This window comes from Aquila chrysaetos, chromosome 3 (genome assembly GCF_900496995.4).
Source record: "Aquila chrysaetos chrysaetos chromosome 3, bAquChr1.4, whole genome shotgun sequence".
Lineage (NCBI taxonomy): Eukaryota > Metazoa > Chordata > Aves > Accipitriformes > Accipitridae > Aquila > Aquila chrysaetos.
The window spans coordinates 55,150,964-55,175,350 of NC_044006.1; the positions used below are offsets into that span (position 1 = coordinate 55,150,964).

Genomic DNA, 24,387 nt, shown 5'->3' on the forward strand with positions numbered 1-24,387 from the left:
AGTTCTACTTTGGTTTTGTTGTAGGTTTTTTTATTTATTTATTTTTAAACAGACTAGTAAATTGACTTAAGATTAGTATGATGTTTCTTAGTAGGTATCAAGAAAATCATGCACTTATTTATATTCCTGCGGAGGAATAGAATAAAGAATAAAACAACGAGACAGGAATGCCACCAGCATGAAACACTAATTCATTTTTTGAAAACAACATAGAACAGTCACTAGTACAAGAAAAAGATCAGAACTCTGCAACTTAACAGATGCAGGACGCTAGATATTGTGTAAGAAGGACAAGAGTAGAATGCATCTATATGGAACTGTATAGTTAGTGAAAGGGAGCCAGAATTATTATAAAAAAAAATCCCAAAATACCACATCACACATTAAAATGACAAAGAAGAATGTTATTGAAATAAATATTCACCTACATTAAAGCATAAGGTAGGACAACTGGTGAAGGTCACTTCTTTTAGTAACATTGAACATGTAGAGCTGGAATGTGCATGTGCATTTATGTCATCATTTTTTCCAGCTGATACTATAAAAGATATGGAGCAGTACTAATCACACTCCAACTACTTAGTAATTTACAAAAATCCACAATGTGACTATTTAACAGCAGCTGTGATGGCACATTTGGTCAGAAAGTATGTTCACAAATTACACATCTGGTTACAATACTAAGCAGCTATTTCTTTTTCTTCTTCAAGCAGAGTCCCAGGATGTCCGATGCTAGTAACTTCTTATCAATTCTTAGTTAAAGATGGGTATAGTAAGTCTGTACTCTGTAAAATCTTGCACATTCCTTGAAGCCTGTGGAAAAATGTGTAATGCTTTCATAGGTGCCCAAATTAAAAAAAAAAAAAGGTAGTTTTCATAGACACAGAACAGGTGTAGTCCTGTTGAGTAAGAAAACAGGTTTCACGTTATCTGGTAGTAAAATGCTACTAATACAATTCATTACCACAAAGACTATTAAGGGTTTGGAGCATCTCTCATATGAGAGGAGGCAGAAAGAGCTGGGATTGCTCAGTCCAGGGCTGGGCAGGAGGGAAGAGGGGGAGGAAGAGAATCATATCAATGTTCATCAATATTTAATGGCAGGGTGCAAAAAGGTTGGAGCCAGACTCTTCCCAGTAGTATCCAGTGAAAAGAGGCAACAGGCAGAAATTGAAATACAGGAAACTATTTAAATGTGTGTTTTTCTTGTTAATTTTTTTTTTTTTTTTAAATTTTTAAATGAACAGTGGAATGGGTTGTCCAGGCAGGCTGGGGAAGTCTGCATCCTTGAGTTATTCACAGCCCGACTAAACAAGGCCCTGAGCAACCTGTTCTAGTCTACCTTTTTTTGAGCGGGGTAGTTGGACTAGACAATCTCCAGAGATGTCATCCAACCACAACTATTCTGCGATTCTATGATTACATACAGTTCTATCTGCTGCATATATATTTATATTTAATAGGAATTTATTTTAGTCTCAGTACAAGTTCCAAGGAATCTCAAGAGGTTTTCAATATGCTTAGTTCTGCCCCATCAAATGTTGCTGTTATCTTGACTGTTAAGGTACTCCTTGGAGCTCTAAGTAGTGCTTTGAAAGTACTAAATGATGCATTAGGACATACACAAATTTCCTGCCTCCTGGAAATGTCAAACATTTCACAAAAAGATTTTAGATATGAAGCATCAGTATCAGAAACAGAATACTATGAATAGAAAATACCTCTATCTTTAATGACACAGAGATGCATCATCCCACCAGTGAAAGCATATAAAACTCCAGTATAAACAGTACACAAAGAATGTAGGAGTTCACTACACAGAAGTGAACAGTTTACACCATTCCAAAATAGGGAAGGGGTAACTTCCACGTAAGTAACAAATGTGTAGACTATGACTCATTAATCTGGACAAGAGACAACTTGGAAAAGACAAACTCATCATATTTCCAGAGTGGCCTGGAGAGGGCAAGAAGGAAGTGACTGTTCATCAATTTTTAAAATACAAGAGCTAGGCACCATGAAATCAAGCTAGTAGGAGCCAGATTCAAAAGACAGAAAAGGAGGTGGCTTTTCACACAACAGATGGTAGATACGCATAATACTTCGCCAAAAAAAATGGTTTGGATGCTAAAAATTTACATGGGGTCAAGGGGATATTTGAGCAGTATTTGGAAGAGACATCCATCACAGGTTACTAAACAGACAAACCTTATCAGCTTCAGGAAGTCCTTCAGCTGATACGCATTGGCCAAGAAAGTATTAGAGGAAAAACAGTGCATATATATTTGCTTTGTTTTTTTTCTTCCCTCCACATGTATTTTGGGCAAGTATCCAAGAGGATAGTAGGACAACCAAGGATTCCTGGTCTAAACCAGCATAGCACTGTTGGTCCAATAAAGCAATGCTAGGATTTACCTTGCTAAAATAATACCTGACCCTATCCTACCATTCAAACAACTCAGAAGATACAGATACCTTTTTCTTAGCTGCAATCCAATCGCTTGTCATATTGTGACCCTGGTAAACATCATTCACCTGTGCTATTAATGACTGCACTACACATACTTACTTAAGAGGCACAAAAAGAATTTATCATTATTTGCTCAAAGTGAATGACAATAGAGCAATCAGGCTCACTATATCAGTTACTAAAAATACATTATTTTCAACTTGGTCTTCTTGTCACAAACATCCAGTTTTCCAACACACAGAATGTCAGAAAGCCCCTTTGTTTGCAAAAAAACAGTCTGTCTCTGATTAACTGGTACCTACTGCACTGTCTGCAACTCATTGCCATGCTGCAACTTATTGCCATGAAAAAGGTCCCAAAAAGGGAAGGAGAGAAACACTCAGGAAAGAAGCTCTATTCCATAGTCCCTCTAACCTCTTAATGGTCATTTGTTCAAGTTATAATAGAACAGATGTAGCATAGGTGAAGTGAATTATACAAAAATTTGGCAGGCACATCCCAAATGAAAATTAGACAATGGAAAATTTTCTGTCTGTGGGAATAAAAAAGTTATTTTGCTGCTGCAATTGTCAAGTAGGCATTCTAAAGGAGGACAGTTAGGAACATGTCAACAGCTGTCAGAGTAGCTATCATTTTGAAAATTGTATTTTGCACCAGTTTTCAAAGAGTTATCGTAAAACTGACTTGAATTCACCTCTACATTAGTTGACTACAGAAGTTGGCAGCTCATTAAGAGAATGCTACAAGGAATAACGTGACTCATTAAAGTAGTAATTTCAAAAATTTGAAATACTAAGTATCAGATCAGCAAATAACTTCCTGTGGAATAGAGATGTTTCTGGATCCTAGACTTGTGAATAAACCAAATCTCCATTTGCTGTTACAGCCACTGAAGATCTTTGTGCTTTTGCAGACCTAAAGCTTCCTAGTGATTCTGGCTAGTGGATTTGGACACCATGTTTCAATATTGTTTCTATGTGCACCTGTCACAACTTTGATGGGGTATCCTTGGAAATGAACCACCTGGGTGTACCAAGAAAAATAAACATCCACCTATTTTGTTCTCTTCAATGCTTCTCCAGAGCTGATGACGCTTTTCTCATTAAATCCCAAAATATTTTACAACCTTGGCAGGGGGTGAGGAAGAGAGGAGTTAAAACTGATCATATGTTTTTGTCTGGACACAAGGATAAAATGCTGTCTTGAATACGTTCCTGTGCTTCAAGGACTGTTGGGGTGGGGAGGAAAAGGTTTTAATTTTGTTTATCTCTTTGAAGAGATTCCTTTTGAATGGCACATTTTGGTTTACAAAAGCAGGGAAAATGTCCTCTGTATCAGAGAGAGCCACCAGGAACACAAGTTTTTTCCATATGGAAAGTGATACTACACTGGCCGAGAAGATTGTACCAGCAACCTGGATGCCAACATTTATGGTCATATTTCAAAAAAAAGAAGTCTAAGGGAACCAAAATAGAAAAGAAATAATTGTATGCATATTTTTAAAAAATACTTCTTACATCTATCATCCCACAGTAAGTCTGACTTTTTCACTGTTACTTAGAAAAACTTTAACTAGGTTCTCTCACATGCATTAAAGTAAACCAACTTTGATGCATTCCAACTATTCCATATTAAGGCTGACATTTAGCAATCCACAGCTACATTTAACCTAATTAACATAACTAGGACTCCTTCTCAGGTATATTCTCTGTCTGGCTATATCTATACGTAAACTCAAGTTCCAAAGGACCATGTCTGAAATCATACTGGTTATTTGGAATGATCACGGACAAACACTAATTCACAAATTGTGACCTGAAATAATCCGGGAGAGTACTAGTTGTCCCAGGCCAAAACCATGCCAACAACCATTCTTAGAATTTAAATATGTATGTGACTGAGGTGGTATCAGGACCTTGGCCACAGTGAATGTACTGAGTCCCAACTGGCAGAATATCCATTCTAGATCCCATCTGGCCCTCTCTTTTTTCTTTTTTTTTTTTAAACTATTTTTTCTTCTCAGTACAGTAAAAACTAGAAAGGCAAAGAGATAATCTTGTGATTCTAATGCCCTAAACTAAGGGAAATAATTACACCTCCAAGCACCCTTATGTAGTTCCAGCCTTTCATATGGTTTACTGTGTTCAGAGTTCCATAAAAATCAAATTCTGACATTAGGAAAAAAGAACACTAAAAATACTAATGAAGGTTTTTAAAAACATTAACCATTTGTCTTTCATTTTTCTTCCCTTTCATTTTTCCTGACCCCTCCTTTCTTTTTCTGTGCACTATTCCTGCAGTGTCTATGAAAATTCTTCCCCCTTCTCTCTACCACTAGCTAATACGCATTGCTGTTGCTGTAGCTGTCATATGCTGTTATGAAAAACTGACAAGTACTTTGCTTTTAAAAATAATAAAATGCTAAAAAGTTTGGACATATATTTCACTTTACCTTTAACTTACAGCATTTTGGGTGGTAGAGCAAGAACCTACCTTTGGTTTCTATAATAACATTCAATATACTACCTAAATTATTGAAATCAAATACAAACACACTTTTTTTTTTCCTTTCCCATTCTAGCTTGAAACAGGTCTTAAAACTATATATTTCTAAAATCTCAGTATCATTTAGAAGATAGTTTTGCTTTTCATTCCTAGGCAGATTACTTTGCTGATCATTTTTGTTTATTGTAAGAATAAATATTAAAGTTTAACATCACTATCATTATAAAAGCTTTCAACTGGCAGTCTACCTACGTCAACAAAATTCTGTGGCTTCTAAGGAAGAGGAAAATCATGTGGACAGTCATGTTCATTTCACAGCCTAACAGCTTCAGAGATACACTGCCTGTAACTCTGAGATTGGAAAAAGGAGCCAAAGCGTCTACATTAGATTGTGCAATCTGATCCTCCAAAATAATAATAATAATAATAATAATAATAATAATAATAATCATCATCATCATCATCATCATCATCATCATCATCATCATCATCATCATCATCATCTTTCCCCCCAACCTCTTCCCTCAAATCAATGTACAAAGGATACTCTGAGGATCATAAAATTTAAGACCACTTACAGGAAGCTAAATAATATGTAATATATTTTTCTGCCTTTACGTAAATGGATATGTCACCAGTTGGCTGGTGACAAGCTTTGGGTCCATCAGCCCCCCGCAAAACTGATCTTTTACCTTCTGTTCCAATGCAAGCCGGTACTTCTGTTCTACCCTTTTGCATTTGTTGTACCAACTGTTTTCATCCATGATGAAAGGAGGACCAATGTTCTCTGGAGTACTGCCTTCACTGCCACTACTGCCCAGCGTCCTTAGCTCTTCTTCATCACTGCTGATGCTGTCAGAACTGAAGGATCATACTTATTAGCCAAGTGAAAAGCTGTGTCTGTTAAAATGCAAATCCCCCTTGAAATTAAAGCACCACAGTTCTTACAGATATCCAAAGCTCTGTAAACCAAAAAGAATCAAAATGTTGGGATAGGATAGATCACCAAACACAACTTGTATTTCAAGCTTTTATTTGTATAGCCACCTAAAGAATGGGCAAAAATTTGCTTGTGATCTTAGTCAAGTTATCTTAGGCAAGTCAGACAACTGTACGTGGGATACTTTCCTGGAATACAAAGGACCAATGCATTACAATATGCTATCTAAGAAAGTGGTGACTTAAATCTTTCCTTCACAAATTCAGGGCAAAGAGTAGTCTCTGAAAATACATTTTATTTGTTTCTAAAAAAGCAGAAAAATAAAAAAGTGATTGTCATTATATTAAATTACGATAAATTTAAATGAGAATGGATAGTTATGGTTATAGCAAAGACCATGTGCCTGTTATTTCACAGGACATAAGCACCTCCCTACATAGCATGCAGATTCATTGTTAAAGTATCTCCATAACATCCAGAATCAATGTATGCCAGAGAATTCAGACATCGTTCTCAAAGACAAGAATTTTAATTTAACCCAATATCCATTTGAAATCTTCCCTTACAGTTAACTGTGCTTTCCACTACAGTAACAGCATTTACTAGTTTTTTAAGTAGTGATTAGTGCAACCCCATGATCCTGCCATGATGCAAATTCTGCTTTAACTGAACCATGCAATCTGTCATTAACATGTAAGGTTACAAGAACTTCAAGTGAATAACTAGGATGTTTCATGTTCAGTTGTACATCTTCAAGACTACTCCTAACTCCCAGCTGCTTCCTTCATTTTGCCAAACCTAACAATAGAATGCATCCCATTAATTTCCATGCTTTTTGGAGATGCCAGATTGGTATCTGATATGTTACATAGCGATCATTCTTTTTATTATTAACCACATGGCTGATCAGAGGAGCAAAATGTAGCTGGAAGGTCAGATTATACACACAACTGGTCATGATTTTCTATTATGCACTAACTGCTCATACTGCATACTGCTTATCTGTCATATCTTACCATTTACCAGGGCATACATACTTTTTATTTACACAATAACTACTTTTAAGTTTATGGCTATACAGAAAAGGCCCAAAAGAAAGGACAACTTGGTCTAATGATCTTCAAAGGAAATAAAAAATTTGTTTTCAGCTGAACTGTGATTCTAATCCAAGTAAACAAAGTTAGCATGACTCACTGATGAGTCATGTAATAATTCCACCAGTCTGAAAGAGTAAGGTAGCTGAGTGTACAGGTTTGTATTTAGAGATGGCTATTATTTTGAATGTGAACTGAAAAGTAAGAGGCCCAGTATGAAGTAAAATTTTGCCAATGAAATAAAATAAAGAAAAGCAGTGTAAAGATAAAAAGTACCTTTGGGTGAACTTCAGGTACGGTGTATAATCTATGACAGCTGGAAAGCTGCCATCCAATCCTTCACCCTTCAGACAAAAACTGATAAAACAGAGAAACAATGATAAGATTATAACAAGAAAATTAAATGACAGTGACAGTTGAATCTTACCAACATGAAATTTGACTCTTCTTAATTTTTTTATAATAAGAAAGGCCTAGAGCATTTAACACTGAAATCCTACTCAGCTGAGCTAGACTGTTTAATGTTAAATGAGAGTCACTAAGCATATTATAGTATAATGAAAACCCCAACAAACAGAAATTACACATAATCAGGAAATAGATCAGGGCAAGTGGTATAAACCTTAATTTTTAAATACTTGCTTTTATTCTGAAAATACAGATGGATTGCAAGGCAATAACAGGAAAAATAAAGTTAGCTGAAGAAAGAGAAACAGAAGAGCTATGGATGAGCTTGGAATCTTCAGTATTTAAGCTCATTTAAAGTGTTTACAGAGTGCTTATATACCCATCCTACTAACTTTAAGTTAAAAATCAATTCTCAAAAATATTTCAGAGTCTTTCTCCTTTCAGATACTTTCTGGTGTTGGGCTACAGGAAGATGAGGAACATTAATGAAACTAACTTTCAGAAAATGTTCTTAAATGGCTGTGGCATTATAAAGCTTTCATCTACGCTGTATTCTTTTTGTACTGGATATAAAAGATTGCATTTGAATCATGTTTAATTATCACAGAAGTGACAAAATTAATTATGCTTCCACAAGGCTCATTTTCCTCAGTCCTCCTATCTCTGTCATCAAAAACCAGGTTCTAGTAAGACACAGCTTTTGCTAACTTAATTGCAAAGTGCCATTTTTGACAATGCAGTCAGTTAAGTGGTATTTGGGAATTACATCTGAAGCATTTTTTTTCCCCTAAGAAAAGAAAAGCAAGGAAAACAAAAAACACCCTTGCAAAACCACAATTATTTTAAGTAGAGACATAATTCTGCATTGCTGGGGGGCGGGGGGGAATATTTAGATTCTGTTCTCACTTGGGTTCCCCCATCTCCACCCCAAAGTCTTATTTACAGTTCCACATAGAGAAGCCAGTCAACATTTGTAAGTGACTGTTTGAAATGAAAAAAAAACAAACCCACCTCAAATGTAACATGCAAAGAATGGCTACAGCTTCTCAGCCATTCAGACCAAAAATACTATGAATTTTATGCGGCACAATAAAAATGCTCATGTAGCACTATGTTCCTACTTTGCCCAGAATATTTCTAGGCTCTTAAAAGCTGCATTGACAAAAACTTTGAATGTCTCCAATGAGAACCAATCATTACTCTGAATACTATTAACAGATACCTATACATATGCTTATATTAGAAATCAGAGGAAGAACAAGCACACTCATACAGCTAAGCTCTCATACCAATAGTATGTACCACTGAGGATTATGAGAGACAGTCACAGAGTCAATTGATGATTATTAATGGGAGGATTTACATACAGCAGACCTACTCTTGCTATGCTTCTTACTGATGTAAGGCTATAGTCCTTCAAGTATAGTGCTAATAGAGAAGCAATTTAATTTCACATAGTGTAAAGCTTAAACTAATAAAATCTGGTAAGATTTGAATTTGCTGTACACAAGGCTAGGTCTCTTATCATCCTGAAGCACACTTCCATTCCCCCAGAACATATGTTGAGGATGCAGTTAAGCCAATCTAATGACTGAATTCTGGCAAAAGAAGGTATCATGTGTTTTCAACCTCTCCCTCCTCATTTTTTCTTTCTTTCTTTTTTTTTTTTAAAACCCCAACCAGACATTCCCTTTCTCCTCCTTACAGTGGTATTGGCACTTATTTGACTCCATGACGAGCTAGTTCAGCCATCAAGACCTGAATTTTTAGGTTTTTTTCCCCTTTAGCATCCAGTTGCAGTTCCGCAGGCAGCTGAACTAAATGCTCACTGCCACCAGAAAGGAAAAACATTATGCAATCCTTTTTACTCCTTCTCTTCTCTAAGCCTTATGGTCCCATCATCTCTGCCACTAATAGGATGCTTCTGTGAACCAAACTAGCTGACAACAAAAGAACTATCCTGCCTTCTTACTAGGTATGTTGTTTTTGCTCTTTAACAAGTTGAGCTGGCTCACAGAAGGGTCCAACAAGCCTCAAAACTGGTATAAGGGTACATAAGCAGGAGTAAATCTCTAAAGGCCTTTTGGCAACAGTCAATCACTCAGTGCATCCAGTGAGACTATGTGCTGTTTTCTGCCAGTTTATCTCCTAAACTAGTTTGTGACAAGCATTAATACTGCTGCAGGGTAAATTTTAACAGTGTACTGTGAGGAGACTGGAGAAAAGCATTATCACTTTCCTTTTCCCTATGTGGTATTATGAAACCCTTCCCCGCTGGCTCTGTATGAGGCTAAGTGGGCCCAACCAGGCATATTAACAGGGCATTGCACCAGCCAGGTTTGATCTTTTCATAGGCACTGTAGTCTTTATACCTTGCTACTATTTTTAACATATATATTTATATATATACACAACAGGATGTTTTTTATATTCTCTAGCATGTGCTTCCACCTTCATTACCCCAAAACACAGAATTAATTAAGTAACAAAGCACACGAAAGTCTAGGTAGAGATTGCAAAGGTAAATTCATGTAATCTGATGACATTTTGCTGTTCAGCTGCAGTTAATTATAACACAAATGAATACTAAACGGTCATTTGTATGTTAAGCTTTTAAAAAAATCTAGAAGTGCTAAAGTTAAAGACACCTACACCTTCTACATATGCAGTTACAATGCTGTCATTGACTACCAGGGCATAACCATGTACTTAATCACACAGTCTTCCTTGCAGTTTAAAAATAACTAAAAGATTCAGTTGTCTGCAAGATTCACTTAATAGGTTTGATATATCTTCTGCAATTATACTTCTGATTGCTTTCAGGATTTTGATACCTGAAAGAAAGACCATGTAATCATGCAGCTATATAAACTATGGCACAACTTTGTTCTTATCTATAAGAGCCATTCAAGATCTCTCTCTCCCTCTCTCTTTCCCCCTCTTTTCCCCCCACCTAAGTTTTGCCTCTCAAACTACCATGGGAATCTAACAATGTTTTCCATAATGCATTGATTTATAAGTACTTTCCCTGAGCATTTTGTTATGAAGCATGCAAATGTAATACCTGAAATCAATTGCATTGAGTCCCAAGAGCATACCAGCAAGCATATTTGCTTCTTCACCAAGAACAATTGCTCCATCCTCATAAAATCTCCTTCAATAAAAAAGAAATTAGTTCAGTTAATACCATTTTCTCTCAAATAATAATAAAGTTTTTCATAGTTAACAGAAAACTGAAGTAATCCAGTTTAAATAAAAACAACTAATGTGAACCCCAGGGGCGTTCATATTTCATTTCAAATAAAGCAAACCAATAGACTGCACAGCACAAAACACCACAATATTAGAGCACATAAAAATTTAGACAGAAGCAAAAAGAATTTACAATATTAGCCCTAAGAAATAGTAGAACAGGACAGACAAAATGAAAAGAAAATGATGAAAATATCTTATACTTTACTGCTGAAAGGAAGAATTTGGGTCATGTACATAAAAAAAATAATTGTTCCATCATATGAAAAAAGTTCTCTCTCACAATTGTACCTGCAGGCTCTTTTAAAGTTCAACATTCACTCTTCATTCTTAGTAGTTGATTATTTTTTAAAAAATCTTTTCACAAATCAGCTATTTTCCAGGTAGCATACTTTTTCTTAAAATACTGCATGCTGGGAAGATGCATGCTGCATCCAGTTATTCTGAGATTTAAAATTTTCATTATTTGAAGGAGTGTTAACACCATTTTTTTTATGGTAAAACACCCATTGGCCAAAGTTTTAAAACTCCACATCTTGATCTCAAAATACACTTCACATACCCTGGTATATGCAGATTTGTGAAGGCTGCTTGAGAACACTGACCGATAAAGCAACAATTTTTAAATCTGTATTCCCTCACCACCTCCGCATTCTCTCCCATTTATTCTGATTTTCTCCTCCCAGCTCCCACAGAAGCTATTTCCAGACAGAAACATTCCATGCACAGGGCAGGTGAATAGGACCCACCATTGCCACACATGGCCTTGTAAAAAAGGCATTTCGTCTGTTTAGCAAAGTAGCACAGAACTTTAATTTCTGTGTTAAAGGAGTCTTGGCACCAGCAGAGGCAGAAAGGTCACTAGAATTCACCTGAGTGTTACACATGGAAAGTGGGGAACCAAGAGCTGTTCAGTACCAAAGGCAAAGTTGAGAGGTCACTTACCAGAAACTGAGATGGGCAGTCCACCTATATGTTCTAACAATGTTAGATTTACTCATGTTGCCTCAAACTGAAAAGTCCACCTATATGTTCTAACAATGATTGCAAGAAGGTGCCAGGTTATTGAATGCAACCCACCTTTCAGACAAATATCAGCAACACTGCCCTACCAAAAGCTCCATATGTTTTAAGAACTGCATGAAAGCATTGGGAAGGCTCAGTGAGAGCTTCAGTTGACTGCATGGCAAACATCCAGAAAAGACACATTTTGGGGCACAGCTCCAAAGACTGAACTGTGTTATAATGCACACTGTCAGAAGTCCTACTTTTGCCATTTCATAATGGACATCCATTTGCTGTTAAAGAAACAAGCTGTCCAAGACCTTGGATGTTCTCAAGGGAAGCAAGAAATCTGAAGTCTTCCTCTGGGAAGATAGAGATTATAGTCCTGACACTGAGGGTATGATGTACAGATTCAGCTTTCTACCCTTTGACTTCAGGAAGGGCACCAGGAGGCTAAACTGGCCACTGGTTGAGACAGAATACTGAGCTAGATGGACTTTACAGTTTCATTCAGTACAGTTACTCTTATTTGAGAGCTAACAGCAATGATCCCAGTACAAGCTGATTACAAACCATTTCACTGGCATTTGTCAAGTCACTGCCAGGTACCAATCAGTACTGTGTTCAGTTTATCTTGTGAAATGGTGCCTAGGAAGTAATCACACAAAAAAAGACAGGGCATACTTGTAATGGTGAGACACACAGATGGTAGCCTGACAGTGGCAATGTTTCTTAAACCAGCTACAGTAATCCAGCCAAAACAACAGTTGCCTTGGAAAACTCACCAATCTTCTTTCAGTGCTATGCAGTTGACATTTCACAACAGAACAGTCCACTTTAACTTAGAGTCTGTGCTGACCAATTTGTTAGCAAAATAATTGTGTGCCCATGCTTAACCCAACACCCTTCCAAGTGTACTGTGCAGATCCAGCACTAAAAATGTGCTGCTTCATTAAAGGACTAGTCCTAAGATCAGGCACCTAAACACAACAGTGAGGTTTAAAAAGAGCTAGGAGTATGATAGATGAATCTCATATTCTACATACACACATGTGTAACATATGATATTTATAGTTTATAGTTTATATAAATAATCATTAAATATACATATAGCACAATACACAATTTAAAATGCTAAATAAATGGTGCAAAGTATCACCAAAAAATTCCAAATTTTAGGTATCTAAAATCCCACACAGGAAAAAGAGATTGTGTCTGTTATTGCTAGTGGATTTGAAATCCACACTACCAAGATCTGAAACTGTAACTTTTATTTCCATTTGATGTATTTACTTCAAAACAAACTTTGCATTTACTATGTTTGGAATGCAAAAGAGGTTGTTTCCAAAAGCTATACCACTGAAAGAATATTCAAATATATGAAACATTAACAAGTTCAAATAAATTAATTTGAAACTGCTAACAAAATAATACCACTGTTATCCACTAGCAAACAAACTGCACTACCAAACGGGGACAAAGAATGTACTACTTAACTACATAGTTTGTGGCCCTCCTCATTTCCCCCTCAAAACCCCAAATGACTTTTCAGTTTGAGGCAACATGAGTAAATCTTTTCCAGAACTCTTTGTTTTACGAGCTTTTTGTCTATGGTAAATGCAAGCAAATCTGGGTAAAATAAAGATGACAGGTCTGGAAACTTCAATAAAATGGGATGCTTACCTAGTTGTGTTTCAAAATCACCTTAATATTGGCAAAATATATGGAGATTTGTGGACAAATAGTATTACAAACAGAAATAATATTCTAAATGAACAGAAGTCCTTACAGAGAAAATTCTTATTGTTTAAATAGCCAATTCAGTATGCCTAAAACTTTTAGAGTTCAACATAAGGTACCACAACATGTTACTCACTCATATTTAGATGACTTCATCATAAATCTATGAGACACACTTGTTACAGGATAAACCATCATAAAATAATCCCATTATCTAGAACCAGTCTGAAACTGCCAGAGTATTTTCTGTCACAAAGCATATTCTTGTCCATAACAGCCTTTACCATTAGAAGATACAACACAAATCTGTTACACATTTTTCATATTACATCAAGAATTCTAGCTATGCCTGATCACTAATTCTATTCTTCTATATTTCTCAAAAAGTTCCTGAAATTCTCTTCCTTTCTTCTTCAAGAAAAGTTCCTATAAAAATTATTTTTACTGAGTCTCTAGGGCTTTCTGTCAACCATACCTAATTTTGAAAGGAACATTACATCTTCTGTCTTTATGATGCTACAGTTTCAGAATTATTTCCTTCTTTAGAGAGGCTTTCTTCTTCTCTTTTGACCTTTCAAGAATTCCAGACTTATTTTCATATTTTTAAAATCAAAAAGGGATTTTCAATTTTGCAGTTTTGCCCATGCTAAAATCCAATCAATTGATACCAACTCCAAATATCTTTTACTGGGTTACAGCTCTTTTACTAAAGACATTATTTCCTATACAAATCAAGCAGAACATTCGCTTCCAAACTTAAGTCCTTCACTTAAGCAACATTTGCTAAAATATTGAAAAAAAACAAAAGTCTTGGAGACCTGGTTGTTTTGAAGTCTCTCAGAGCTGTGGAAATATATTCAGACAAATGTTTTTCCATAAGTGCTACTCTGATCCAGGCTCGACCCTGCAAGAAGAAACAGATATCAAATATTTAAGTAGTATAGAATGAAACACTTAATTTTACACTGAAAATGAATACATTTGATTTACCTGGGTGAAATGAACTGATTAACAAAATTACCACTAAACAGAAATAGTTGCTAAGATGTACTTCATTATAGTAATAATGAAAATAGAAAATGCGTTCTTACAAATAAACTTTATTGTGAAATAAAGTTCTCCAAAATTTGAAGGGGAAAAAAAAGAGATTTTGCTTTAATTATATACTCCAGCCTTTTGAAATCTCATGTGCATAAGTGGTAGCAGATCAGGGCAGAGAGCTTTTCATTTTAAAGACAATGGTATTGGAAGCATCCAATCAGTTCCATTGTAAAGCAGCAGTAACCTACCCTCAAGGTGATTTAAGAACTAATTCTCTGCGTTCATTCAAATATTTGTGGGATCAATAAAAAAAAAACAATTATAACTCAGTGACATATTTTTATTATGTAATTTGCATAAACTATTTTTTCCCCTCAGTAAGGACATCATTATAGAGGATGCACATAACATACAGGAATGAAATCAAATCTAAGAGGCCTAAAACTTGTAGTCCAAAAGCAAAACTTGATTCAAACAGTTCTATAAACAACAGCAATAGCTTCAAAAATAACTTTTAGGAATTTATGTTGCACTATGTTTACAGGTCTAGTGCACAGGATTGTAGTTATGATTGTCAGTTTAAGAACACCAGGAACATTTCTTGTAACCCATATAAACTTACAAATAGTTATATAAGTAGTAAGACATCTTTCTGCTTAATATATTTGGTGTTTATTGACACCTAGCTGAATATCACTACAGACATTCTACCCAAACCACCTGTAGTAGATTATAATCCTATTTTTTATTTTATATAGACCTAGATCAAACTAAACTTATTATAAGATAATAACAAAAAAAAATCGCTTTCATAAATACCAACCATACAGCAAAAACTTTAACACAGGTTGCACTAAAATTAAAAGGATATTTATCTGGATAGCTGCCTTTACATTGCAGTTATTTAAAACATAAGAGAAACAGTCAAACCCTGATGATGATGCTTGCTAACGACTAAAGCCTATGCAGCTCCACTGAAAGCAGGGCTAATTAGCACTAGCAAACCCTTACTAACAGCTTCCAGGCTAAAGTGACACCCATTTGGACTACCAGTAAAACTGATGCATGCCACTGGTACTTGTGTCGACATGCCTCCAACCTTTTCAGATATGGACATCCAAAATACTCCCATAGGCACTTTTAAAAATTCAACACTACTTTCCACACTTACTGTACAAATTAGCTTCTTTCTTTACTATTTGGCATGGAGTTTTCCACGGAATAAAAAAAAAAAATTTAATTTATTTACAAGAGTATTTCAGAAAATAGCTTTGCATCTTATTATATACTGAATTTAAATATTCATATCTATTAAAATCTTAGAATTCAGAAATACCTTTAAAATAAACCTCGAATATAAGCAATACAATCATCAGATTCTAGAACATGAATCTCTCCAGAAAGTATTTGGAAATAAGTTCTCTAAATTTTCTGAGTTTCCAGATCTCAACGTAAGTAGGGAGAAAAGCTGCATGACTTTTCAATCATCAGTCTGCTACTCCGGTACATTGAGTGCTAGGAAGAGCATGTAATATTCTGGATAGGAAAACCAGTCAATAGCTTTTTGCCATAGAATCTCAAGTGTTTCAAAGCTTTCACACAGATTACAGATACATTTACTATACAAAATTTAAAACTGAATCTATACAAAAGAAGAAAGGAGCAACACCAGACATAGCAGATAAGCTGTTCTGCAATACTATGGATCATCAGAATGGCTGCTCAAAGATCTATTAGATTCATGGTGCTGCTTGATCTAAGCATCATCTTTTATTGAAGAAATCTGTGGTTGTGTAAATACACATAATTTAAACTGTATTAACCACAGTCATGCCCCTGAAAAAAACCTACAAAATTTTTGTATATAACAAGCTAAATATTTCCACTTCACCAATGATACCAACTGTGGATAATCCAGAGTATAATAAAAATCTGAAACTACAGGATTTTTAAAACAGCCATGGAACAGTTTGGATACCTGTTCAAACAACTGATTCCAGTTTATTTAGGAATAAAAAGAATTAAGAACATTAATTTGGGTATCATTTTATACTACTTATACTTTCAAGTCAGAAAGTTCTCAGTTATCAATCAAGGCTGATTTACACAGAAACAGAAGCTATTGAAAAGCAATCCAATCTAGTAATAAAGAACTTGTAATCTCTGTCCAACAGTATTTTTTTAAAAGATGTTGGTCTACACTGTCTCACACTATTAAGAGTTAATGATAGGTCAGTTTAAAGCTTGTTCTTATTCAGGTCATATGCATATAAACACATTAAATAGTTACTTCCTTAATGCTCCCATTGTACCTACAATCAGAAATTGTGATGTCATTTCTATATAGATCCTTTAAAATGATGGATCTTTATTAGCAAATAAATCTATTATATGCTTCCTGCACAATCACACCAAAAAACTCAAGAGCTGATCACACCTTTCCTATTAGTGCATAAATTACATCCAAAATAAACTGATACTTATGTTAGGGGAAAAAAAATAAATCACATTTCTACAATTTTAAAATAATATTTGTTAGGCACGCCCACATGAACTTAATTTCCCTCAACATACTGCATTTTCAAAAAATTATGTAAGTTCAAAGTGAAGGCAATCATTTTATAATAACAACACACTCACTGAATAGTGAATTTGAGATTTATTCTACTGAAAAAGATGAATTTAAGAGAAAACACATTCAGATTTAAAAGTGGTTTTTTAAAAAGTAAATATTTACTAGGTACATATAAAAAATAATTATTTCAAACAATGAAGAATTTTGTGGGGTAAGCTTAGTAATATGTTTTTCTTCTGGGTACAGAAATGTCAGCTATATTTTACACAGAAGAAACAATGTAACAAAAAAGTCAATTTGACCTTTTTCTTCCCTACCTTAGCTCTAGAAGAACCGACATTCTCCATGTTCTCAATACTGCAGATGCAATTGTGAGAGACTTTTCGGCAAGCTACTCGAATGTAGTCCCAGAAACTACGAGGACTTTCATAGCCGAACCAGGTGATCTGACCTTAAATCAAAATACAAGATATGTAAAGATTTATGAACCTTCCTCTCTGCTTATTGGAGATAAACATAATTAAAGTACTTCCCTACAGGTTGCCTGCACTGACAGGATTTTATATTAGCAAGTCCATAAATTCCTACTGTAAACTGGCTCACAGGTGTAAAAAAAACTTGCATTATGTCTCTCACCCTGGTTTGCAATGCACAAAGAGAAGTTTGGGGCTTTTGTGTACATATGTGTATTTTGTTGGTTTTTTGCTTGTTAGTATGCTACAATAATACTCCAGAGTTCTTCACGGGAGTCTCAAATCACAATAGAGCACACACTGTTGTGACTTAAAAATACGATGCAAGAAGTATTTCTGTTACCTGCTTTAGGTAGTACCACATGTTTCATTAATACAGTCAAGTAAAGAGAGTTTTGTTCTTTAAAAAAAAATATTTTTTATATATAAATATCTATCTCAAGAGCACTGTTTGCTGTGGTAGTATTATCTTTATTTTAGGAGCAGAATGGAATTTATCAAAATGTGCTTTCATTGAAGGAGAAATTGATGTATGATCAAAAAAGTTTTGCAGTCACAATTTATTTTGAGGACACGCACAATATTCCTTAGGAAGTTGACCAAAATGAATTGAGCAAATCAATACCTCTTCTGGAGCTTTAACCAAAACTCTTCATATTTTTTTCCAGCTTGGAATGTATTACAGTTAGAAAACAAAGGGAAAAATTACATACTACTTGCAATCACTCCACACAAAATAAATTTCATCACAGGTGCAACAGTTCAGCCCCGTTTTTCCAGGCTGAACAGCATACAACTGTGAACAGGTATGTGAAAAGATGAACATTGCCCTCTGGTGACTGCCATCATTACATACGTGCGAAACCTTTTTTCCATATAAAATGAGATCTTATTGTTAAGCTAATTCTATTTTATTTCAAGTCCTGAGTTGTACTTCTGAAGCTTTACTAATGTATCAGAAAGACTTTAATTCTTTTGCTGTTAGAAAGCTCAGATTTCGAGAAAGAATATATTCGACTGATACTGCAAATCATACATACCAAAATGCCAAAATATGATGACAATGATATTTTTATCTAGCATGACTTATCTTAACTCCAAGCATAGCCAGAGTAATGTCAAAGACCTGTCCCTTATGATCTTAAGAAATTCAAGTGGTGGTTTTTTTTTTTCCCTAGAGGGTGCATGTAACTTGACTTTGTGGCCCATCTGCTCTACTTTGCCTCATGGATTTATTTATTAAATTCAAAGCTTGATAAAAGACTTGTTAAAAAAAAAAAACAGGAAGAATTAATACATATTACTCAATATGTCAAAGGGAAAACAAAAACCCAAGGTGCTTCAGTTGCTGTAGATTCAGATCTCAGCTCTAAGCACTAAAATAAAAGAGTTTCCATGAGGCAAGTGCTCTTACGCACTTACTATTTTCATTGAAATGCCAAGTGTAGCGGACAGCAACAAGAATTGAACAGCATTTTAACAGAACAAAAACCTACCAATATTATTCATATTCTTTGCCATACTAGAAACATTTCTGCCCTGGGGATTATACCTGCAAAATTAAATGCAACTTAAGTGTGAAGATGACTTTGTGTCACCAATTCCAGTGCCAGCTAATAAAGGCAAGCTTATCATAAAATAACTTTTGTGGCCTTTTGAAACTATCTTAAGGACAGAATATATTCTGCAAAAACCAGACAGTTTCACTCTATACTGAAGTCACTAATTCAAAGCAATTCCTTTTACCAATGAACACCTGAAAAACACATCATTTAAAAATAAAAATACCCTTGCAACAGAAATACATATCAGCACACAGCACTTATTTGGCTTACACTGATCAACAAAGCAAGCTGGCCATAATTACAATAAACACTGGCATAACAGTGGGTTCTCGTCTTGCAGTCAGCTCTGCAAGAGGGTACGATGGGTTTCAGACTTTAGTAGAAATTGTCTTCACTTGAAACTCACAGCCGGCTCGGGTTCTTTTGTGAACCAAGGACTTCTATATTTCACTATTTTCTCCCTACAACTTTAAAGCTTGCCCCACTCTAGTAATTAACACAATCTGAAGAGAAACTTCCTTAATCATTCTATACACAGAAAAATGTTGGAAAAGACTGTCTCAGAATAGTGAGAATGTATTTTAAGAACTACTAAATAAGATATTAAGCTGTATATTCCCTACAATTTTAAACGCTTCCAGCATATGAAATTCTATTTGGCCCTCAATGTACTCAATGTACATAGCCACAAGAACTCTCAAGAATGAGGAATGAAATAGCTCTCATTACTCAGTGCTTGTCAGGCTGTGCCTGGAGTATTGTGTCCAGTTCTGGTCCCCACAATTCAAGGAGGACACGGACAGATTGGAGAGGGTTCAAAGGAGGGCCATGAAGATGTTCAAAGGGCTGGAGGACCTGCCCCATGAGGAAAGATTGAAGGCATTAGGTCTTTTCTCCCTAGGGAAGAGAAGACTCAGAGGGGAACTCATCACAGTACTTCCGAACCTAAAGAACTTAAAGAGGATGGAGGCTCTCTCTTTACAAGGAGCCACATAGAGAAGACAAAGGGCAATGGGTACAAGTTGCACTGGGAGAGGTTTCATCTCAACACGAGAAAGAGATTTTTTAAAGTAAGAACAACTATTCACTGGAAGAACCTCCTCAAGGATGTGGTAGAGTCCCCATCGCTGGAGATTTTAAAGATGTGATGCTACAGACAGGGTGCTAGATAATGTCATCTGGGCTCCCTTTTCCACAAATGGTTGGACCAGATGATCTTTTGGGGTCCCTTCCAACCTGGGCTGTTCTACGATTCTAAAATCATATCTAAATTTTAAAGGGTCCTAATAAAATTGAAAGCTAGTTTTAGTACACAACTTACAGTCTGTCAAAGTACTTCTCAAGGAAAAAGTAAGTTTCCTGGGAGGTCCAAAGGACAAAAAGTATGTGGTCTTTGCCATGAAGTTTATATGTCATCAGAAGACACAGAAGCCGACAGCTATTCCAACAGGAATGACGTTACTGTTTTTGTCAGCCAAACAAAAATGTTAGACAAGCATGGAAGCTGCATGTTTAATATTAAACATTGTTCAAATTAATTCAGTTCTTGCCTACAGAACTGCAAAGCAAATAGAAACAATATTGTGATTTTCTTTTATTTCACCACATTTTTGAATACTGCTACACACCTATTTGTATCAACCCACTTCTGCTCCAGTCTGACAACTAGTTGTTGCGGATCTTTTTTCATGCCCCCAAAATTCTTCACAAATAAGACATTAAGCAGTTTGATTCCTACTCAATCACAGTCCAATTTCATATCTACAAAGTTCCACAGTTGAAAGTAGTAATGATTAGGGTGCTCTAAGGTACAGATTTTCTCCAGACTTCCCTGTATTATTTAGTTTGCAGCAAATTTTTCTATCCTGAAAAAAATAAGTTTTAATACAACTTGTTGGTAATAAACTGGTATGGTATTCCTTTGAGGAATTTCTGTGATACCTACTCTTTTATTTTGGGCCTACAGAACCAATCATTAAAAAATTTACAGTAGTTCATAAACACAGCCCTCCAAGACAATTATAAATTCATTTAAGATTTTTCTCCACACAGGAGAAAGGAGAATGAGCTGAACCACAAATTACACAAGAGCCCTACTCTTCTTTTTAGCCAAAACCAGTAATAGGGTCACTATGTGTGTATAAATGTTATATCTAGTAACAAAAGCTATACTGCTAATAGCATTATTGCACCAAATAAAGGGCCACCACAGCTATATGCTTAAATTTTGTCTTTGTCATGACAGTGGTGCCATCAGCTCTTATTTCTTTAACCTACCCTTTTCACCCCCATTATATCGCCAATACCTTAACTATTCTATCCAGCAGACTTGTCTCTCTCAGGATGAGCAGCATTACAAGCTGTACCTTATTCACTCAAAGAACTGTGTTTCCTCACCTTTGACCTAGACCTACCAGCACAAATTGTCTTCTGCAGACATAATTCATATCCTTTCCCTTTGTAACCACTGTTTGTGTCTGAATTATTACAATTCAATGAATTTTGATTAATATAAATTATATCAATATTCATCGCTTAAAAAGAAAGAGACTCCATGAAATAGCAGATAGTAGTAAGTGCTTTTTTTTTTCCCACCTAAAAATAAATAAGTAAAATAAAAACCATATGGGAAAGGATAAATTGTACACCGCAGATATAAGAAAAGTCTTTCACTGCTTCAGAAATGAATTATTTAATAATTCACCTTACTATGAGGAAGTACAAAAACTGAACATTTACCAGTGACATCACTAGTACAGCCGTTTACTATCACCAGAGTATTGATGATGCGTGAAACTAGAACATTTTATAGAATGAGGAAAGGAAGAGAATTATTACATTCATTTTTCCACTCCAGCAGCACTGATGAACCTAGAAGCTTACTACTCATAATAAGTTTTCTAAAACAAAATAGAAAAGCAAGCAAGCAAACTCCACAGTCACTAAAAATTAGGAATGACATAGATCAGATAGAGACAAGCAGCTTCCATGGGCAACTCTAGCAGAAGCTTTTGATATGTTTATAATACCTTCTAAATGTACGTATAGGAAAAAAGGCATACAAAGTCGTGCAAGTGTCAAAATAGCACAGTACAGCATAGTCTTTCGTGTCATTATGGTGGTAAATGCAAATAAGCGTATAAATGACAAGTATGTTCACAGTAATAATGAAATGCAAAAATTACAGAAGTCACAAGCAAGATGCATTATATATGTTGTCAGTGACAGAACTCAATTTATACACCAAAACTATTTCAAAGCATGCAAACTGGCTAGCAGTTTGGATATAAACACATTTTGCTGTACAATGAAAACCTAATAAGTCAACAAATACATACAAATGACAACAGTTTTCAGAAACGTTTGAGATGATGGCCATAAAAATCTACAATAGTTACTGATGTTCTTCAGCACTAATTCAGTTAAAACTAATTTAAATTGATAGAAAAAGGCAGAAAACCATACAGCATTGTGATATAGTGAAGACAAAATATACATCACTTTGTATTGACTTCAGGTTTTAAATCACTAGGATACACCTCTGATCAAATCGCAAGTACTGTTGCTGAACACTTTGATGCCCCTACCATTTCTTCACTAACTATATTTACTTAGCTGATCAGATAAAAAGGACACTTACACAAAATATACATGAAAAATCTGTGGCCAGCAGTGAAAACAAGAAACCACCAAGACAACTACAAAATATGGCTTAATCTCCCCAGTACGAAATGGTTAAGAAAGGAAGAAATTCCAAACAACTATCTGGGGAAAAAAATGGCACCTGAAATTACCCAGCTTGCTTTAAATATTGTCAAACACACATACATTTGTATACAAATTTGTAAAATCCCTTTCAGCACTGCAGGTCTTATTTGGTCCAGAGACCTTCAAATACATTGTCCCTGTATCCACTCAGAACACCACTTACTCTCTACTGCATTACAAAACCATGCAAAATCTTATTTCTGAGAAGGAATAAGAGTAATTAGTCACTCATCTTCTTCCTGTTACTCCTTCTACCTTTTCAACATCTTCAGTTGTCCTGTTCAATAGTATCATATCTTGCCAGCAGGCATGCCACACAGCTTATTTTAATAACAGGAAGAACACATGCTTTATACCCTCCTCTTTACCATATTTGGTCTACTCTGCATTCACAATAAATCCAGAGCTTCTAGGGAGTACCGGGTATACTGCACATACAGTATTACACAGTACAGGGATAAGTCTCTCTCCACTTTCCAGAGCACAAGGCAGTCAACGGCTTGCAATCCCTGAAAAGACAGTTAATACAGCTTACCCACACTCTCTCTCTCTTCCTTAGGGCAATTCAAAAATAGATTGTGAGCCAAACTGCTTTTTCTAACAGTGGCCTATTCCTGACTGCTACTTACTGGCATTGGTGTACATGTAACTGTAAGGTAGTACAGATGTCGCCTTTTGGCCATGGCATGTTATGTTACCTTTTTTGGAACTATTTTGGTGCCATATGTGCTAAGTCTTCTGTATCACATGAACAGATACCTGCAGCATTCACAGATCTCTGTTGTGTGAGCTGATATATTTATGCTGACCTCATTTTATTACTAAGCAAACACCCACATCTAACCCACTCTTACGAAAATGAGCAGCTGTATTAAAGAAGTGCATCCATGGGGAAAGTCATTAGTTTTCTGCCTGTTTGACTTCCTGGTCTGGCTCACCACAGGATCCAGTGAATGGCCAATATCACGGAAAAGTAACCACAAAGTGAGAGTGGGGGGAAAAAAAATTAAGAATTCTGTAGCAAACTGCACTGAGTTTAAGAAATGTCGTGGAGATTGTCAACACTCAACTGGAAAATGCCATGAGCAATCTGAGACAGCCTTGGTTTAAGCAAGAGGTTGGACTGGATAACTTCATAAGGTACTTTCCAAACTAAATTCTTCAATGATTCTGAAAAGAAAAAAACAAACTAACAAAACCACCCAAACCACTGTGAATGTTGTTTCATGACGCTTTTGCTATTTGGAGCTGGCAACTTCCGATCAGTTACCTGTGGAGGACCTCGGCTGGATGGAGGGGCCTGGGGAGGATATTGACCTTGACAAGATTACAGTGTTCCCCTGAGAGAACAAGAAAGAACGAGAAGCATGCCTGGGAAACTAAGTTTAAGGAATGTGTTGACCGTTTGCTGTTGTGATAAGGAACCTGAAAAAGTCACCCAATGAGGGGCGAGAAAAACAACTTCTGACAACTTTTTGACCAATAAGGGACAGACATATATACAAGGTAACAAGTATAATGGGTATAAATTTGCTGGCTTGTAGTAATAAA

At 35.7% G+C, this 24,387-nt stretch overlaps 1 protein-coding gene and 1 long non-coding RNA gene across 2 annotated transcripts in view; one reads left to right on the forward strand and one right to left on the reverse strand.

The window, feature by feature from the left end:
• Positions 1-24,387, reverse strand: part of RUNDC3B (RUN domain containing 3B) — a 55,567-nt gene that overhangs the window by 21,529 nt on the left and 9,651 nt on the right. Inside the window, exons 3-7 of the mRNA XM_030008281.1 lie at positions 17,348-17,481; positions 14,233-14,318; positions 10,482-10,571; positions 7,286-7,366; positions 5,668-5,836 (exon numbers count right to left, since the gene is read on the reverse strand). Coding sequence (XP_029864141.1) covers positions 5,668-5,836; positions 7,286-7,366; positions 10,482-10,571; positions 14,233-14,318; positions 17,348-17,481 — 560 coding nt within the window. The remainder of the gene's footprint in view (positions 1-5,667; positions 5,837-7,285; positions 7,367-10,481; positions 10,572-14,232; positions 14,319-17,347; positions 17,482-24,387) is intronic.
• On the forward strand, positions 392-24,212 carry LOC115339025. The gene is made up of 3 exons (XR_003922610.2): positions 392-403; positions 912-918; positions 24,103-24,212. It is a non-coding gene; the product is annotated as an uncharacterized LOC115339025 (long non-coding RNA).